The sequence below is a fragment of the Cebus imitator genome, unplaced genomic scaffold (assembly GCF_001604975.1).
Source record: "Cebus imitator isolate Cc_AM_T3 unplaced genomic scaffold, Cebus_imitator-1.0 Scaffold1241, whole genome shotgun sequence".
Lineage (NCBI taxonomy): Eukaryota > Metazoa > Chordata > Mammalia > Primates > Cebidae > Cebus > Cebus imitator.
In genome coordinates this window covers 21,069-25,129 of record NW_016108556.1, presented here as the reverse complement: position 1 = coordinate 25,129, position 4,061 = coordinate 21,069, and the positions used below count along the sequence as shown (strand labels likewise).

Genomic DNA, 4,061 nt, shown 5'->3' with positions numbered 1-4,061 from the left:
AGGAGACTCAAACCTTCAAGAGCTCTTCCAACTTTGAGATTCTCTGATGGTTTCAGGGCTATGGGAGGAAGCGCTTGTGGTTCCTGTCTGTTGCCGGGATTTCTGTTTCTTGGTTTGTATCTCTACTGCAGGTCCAAGGAGCTGGGGTAATACCCTGAGTCTGGGTTCTTCGTCCCCACAGACCTGGGGGAGCCCCAAGGCTCAGGAAGATGGGAGGGCCAAGAATGGGGTTGGTTCCCTCTGGTGGTCAGTGTTAGCACTGCATCCAGCTGCCTGGGGCAGGCCCAGGACTCAGCCAAAGTGGAATTCAGGTCTGAATCATGCACAGAACCCCCAGAATCTATTGGGTGCCGTTGGCCCCTTTTCCCAGCACACACTCTCTCTGGTGGGTGGAGGGGAACCACACGGGGAGACGGAAAGGGATAGGATAGAGAGTGGGATGGGGTCCGTGTGGGTCTCAAGGACTGACTGTCCTGACATCCTATCCCGCCTTCAGACAGGCCACCATGGAATGCTGCCGGAGGGCACCGACCTGCCGGTTAAAGAGAGGACAGGATGGGTGGTGCCTCTGGCTGACACTCTGTGCACAACCCTCACAGTGCTGGTGACAGTGGGAAGGGAAAGACGACAAGCCAGGGGACATGATACCAGCATGTGTAGGAGAAGCTTCTAAATTATCCACTAGCACAGGTACGTGGCCCCCCCTTGCATGAACGTGCATAGAAACAGGTGGGGGCCAGCAGGCAGAGAAAAGGGGCGAGGGTATAAAAGGGCCCACAAGGGACCAGCTCCAGGATCCCAAGGCCCAACTCTCCAAACCACTGAGAGTCCTGTGGACAGCTCACCTAGCTGCAATGGCTACAAGCAAGAGCCCCTAAAATCCCTATCAGCAGGATGTGTCTGGACAGCAGAGGCAGCACCCTGTAGATGGGACGGGGGCACTAACCCTCAGGTTTGGAGCTTCTGGATGTGAGTATCACCATCTAAGCCCAGATATTCGGCCAATATCAGAATGTTCCTGGTCCCTGAGGGAGACCTTTGCGGAAGCTGGAAGATGGCAGCCCCCATACTGGGGAGATCTTCAGGCAGACCTACAGGAAGTTTGACAGAAATTCGCAGAACGATGACGCATTGCTCAAGAACTACAGGCTGCTCTTCTGCTTCCGGAAGGACATGGACAAGGTCGAGACATTCCTGTGCATTGTGCAGTGCCGCTCTGTGGAGTGCAGCTGTGGCTTCTAGCTGCCGGGTGACATCCCTGTGACCCCTCCCTATTGCCTCTCCTGGCCCCGGAAGGTGGCACTCCAGTGTCCACCAACCCTGTCCTAATAACATTAAGTTGCATCATTTTGTCTGACTAGGTGCCCCTCTCTATTATTATGGGGTGGGGTGGGGGTATGGAGTAAGGGCCAGTTTGGGAAGACAACCTGCATGGCCTGTGAGGTCTATTCGGAACCAGGCCGCTGAAACATAATGAACCTGATCCTCCTGGGCCCGAAGAAAGCCGGCACAGCACTGCTGTCTATTACTTACTGAGGCCACTCCACCAGATCAGTGCTCCCAGCTTGCTGGTCACAGCTCACTGATCATCCCAGTGATGATTNCGCCAGGACCTCCCTTTGCTTCCTAGAGTCTGTCCCAACACCCACTAACAACGAGGAAACTCTGCAGAAATCTGTGAGTGGCCACCCTCTCCACCAGCCAGGGATGGGGGAGGCCTGTGGTCAGAGCCCCTGGGCAGCACACTCACTGCCGGTCTTTCCCCTGCAGAACCTAGAGCTGCTCCGAAAGTCCCAGCAGCTCATCCTGTCCTGGCTCCATCCCGTGCAGTTCCTCAGCAGTGCCTTTGGCAACAACCCACTGCATAGTTTCTTAAACAGCTTCATCTATGACTACCTGAAGGACCTAGAGGAAGTCATCAAAACTCTGATGGGGGTGAGGGTGGCACCAGGAGTCTCCAATCCTGGGTCCCCACTGGCTTCCAGATCTGGGAGAAAGAAACACTGCTGCTCTCTTTTTAGCAGTCAGGCCCTGACCCAGGAGAACTCAGCTTATTCTTCATTTCCACTCATGAATCCTCCAGCCCTTTCTCTACACCTTGGAGCCTTGGAGGGGAGGGAGGAGAAAGAATGAGAGAGAGGGAGGGAACAGTGTCCAAGCGCTTGGCCTCTCTTTCTCTTCCTTCATTTTGCAGAGGCAGCAAGATGGCAGCCCCCAGACTGGGGAGATCTCCAGGCAGGCCTACGGCATTTATGACCTCAACTTGCAGGATGACGCACTGCTCAAGAACTACAAGCTACTCTACTGCTTCCGGAAGGACATGAAAGAGCTTACAAAATTCCTGTTCATTGTGAAGTGCCGTGCTGTGGATGGCCAGTGTGCCTCCCTGCGGCGAGGTGGCATCCCTTAGACCCCTCCCCAGTGCCTCTCCTGGACCCGAAAGGTGGCACTCTAGTGTCCACCAGCCCTGTCCTAATAAAATCAAGTTGCATCATTTTGTCTGACTAAGTACCTTCTCTAATATTATGGGGTGGGGGGTGGAGGTATGGAGCAAGGGTCAGGTTGGGAACACAACCTTCCGGGCCTACGGGGTCTACTGGGAGCCAGGCCCCTGAAACATAAAGGACGTGACTCTTCCTGGGCCACAAGGAAGCTGGTACATGACTGCTGTCTATTCCTAACTGAGGCCACTCCACCAGATCAGTGCTCCCAGCTTTGGTCACAGCTCACCGGTCATCCCAGTGATGACATAAAAGGATTTCTTCCTCTCTGACCATCACCAGCACCACCAAACTTAGCCCACTAGGAGTGAGAAGAAATGAAAACAAGACAGGCTATTAAGTGCAGAGGCAAAAATTACACAAAACATGAGAAAGCAATGTCGCAGAATTCCCTGTGCGCAGAAGAATTTTAAGACCAATATTCCTTAAGCCCAACTACCCTTGAAAAATGAGAACAATGCAAAAATGAGTTTAAAACATAGAGAACCAGAGTNGGGATGCAACACAGAGGTGTGGTAACCAGCAACACCTGCAGAACTCACAATCCACATCTAAATCCCCAGCACTGGCTAAAAGGCCCTGTCACGGGGGCTCCATGTCCCAGGTGACAACTGGAGGAAAGATGGTGGGAGACACAGAAAGCTACGTGGAGCTCAGGGACCCTCCTCCATTCCCACCTGGCTGCTCCTCTTCGGTGGTGCTGGAAGGAGCAAGGGTAAGTGGTGTCCCCACCCTCCCAGTGACCCCATGTTTCTCAGAGCTGGTATCATTGATGACATCCCTCTCGGGTTCTCCCACATGCATGCCTTGAGAACAGCCCACAGCCCAGTGCCCTCCGAGCAGATGATGAGTCTGGGGTGCTGGTCGGGTTATGCTTCAGGAATGACGGCAGAAAATGAGCTCCGTCTTCTGCTCTCAAAAGTGGGAGGTGGCAGAGCCCAGCATTCACATCCTAGACCACAGGGGTGTGGGTTTTCAATGTTGGTTGGCAACACCATAGCCAACCACTTCTGGAAGCATTTGCTTGTTTCCTTGCTGGTGTTTCTACAGTGTCTCATGCTGGATGCCCTTACACTCAGGGGTGGAAGATTTCAGAGCAGGAGAGTGTGTTCTTTCCTGCTCTCATCCCTGGGGACATCTGATGCTTGTGACCTCCAAATGATATTGAAATAGCCTCAACCCTGGGCACCAGGAGACAGGAGGCTCAGTCCTGGCCTTCTCTGCCTTCGCCTTGTCCTGCTGTGAGGTTTCCACAAGGCACCTAGTGCCACTGGGCCATTCTCACCTGGGAATTGAGGGAGAACAATCTGCCCCTTATGGAAGGACAAAATGAGGCAAAGGGCTGCTTGTATTGGGGGCAGGATCCCTGGACTCAGAGAAATTTAGAAGCTGATATGACTGGGTTGGATCTCAGTACTTTGGGAGGCCAAGGCAGGCAGGTTACCTGATGTCAGGAGTTCAAGACCAGACTGGCCAACATGGTGAAACCCCATCTTTACTAAAAAAGTATAAAAATTTGCCTGGCATAGTGGGGGGCACCTGTAATCCCAACTACTCAGG

General features: G+C 53.4%; 1 protein-coding gene across 1 annotated transcript in view; it reads left to right on the top strand.

The window, feature by feature from the left end:
- LOC108298937 (somatotropin-like) overlaps positions 1–4,061 on the top strand; it is an 11,004-nt gene that overhangs the window by 1,753 nt on the left and 5,190 nt on the right. The window contains exons 2-7 of the mRNA XM_017521430.2: positions 182–229; positions 497–610; positions 1,048–1,182; positions 1,579–1,677; positions 1,771–1,935; positions 2,195–2,235. Coding sequence (XP_017376919.1) covers positions 182–229; positions 497–610; positions 1,048–1,182; positions 1,579–1,677; positions 1,771–1,935; positions 2,195–2,235 — 602 coding nt within the window. The remainder of the gene's footprint in view (positions 1–181; positions 230–496; positions 611–1,047; positions 1,183–1,578; positions 1,678–1,770; positions 1,936–2,194; positions 2,236–4,061) is intronic.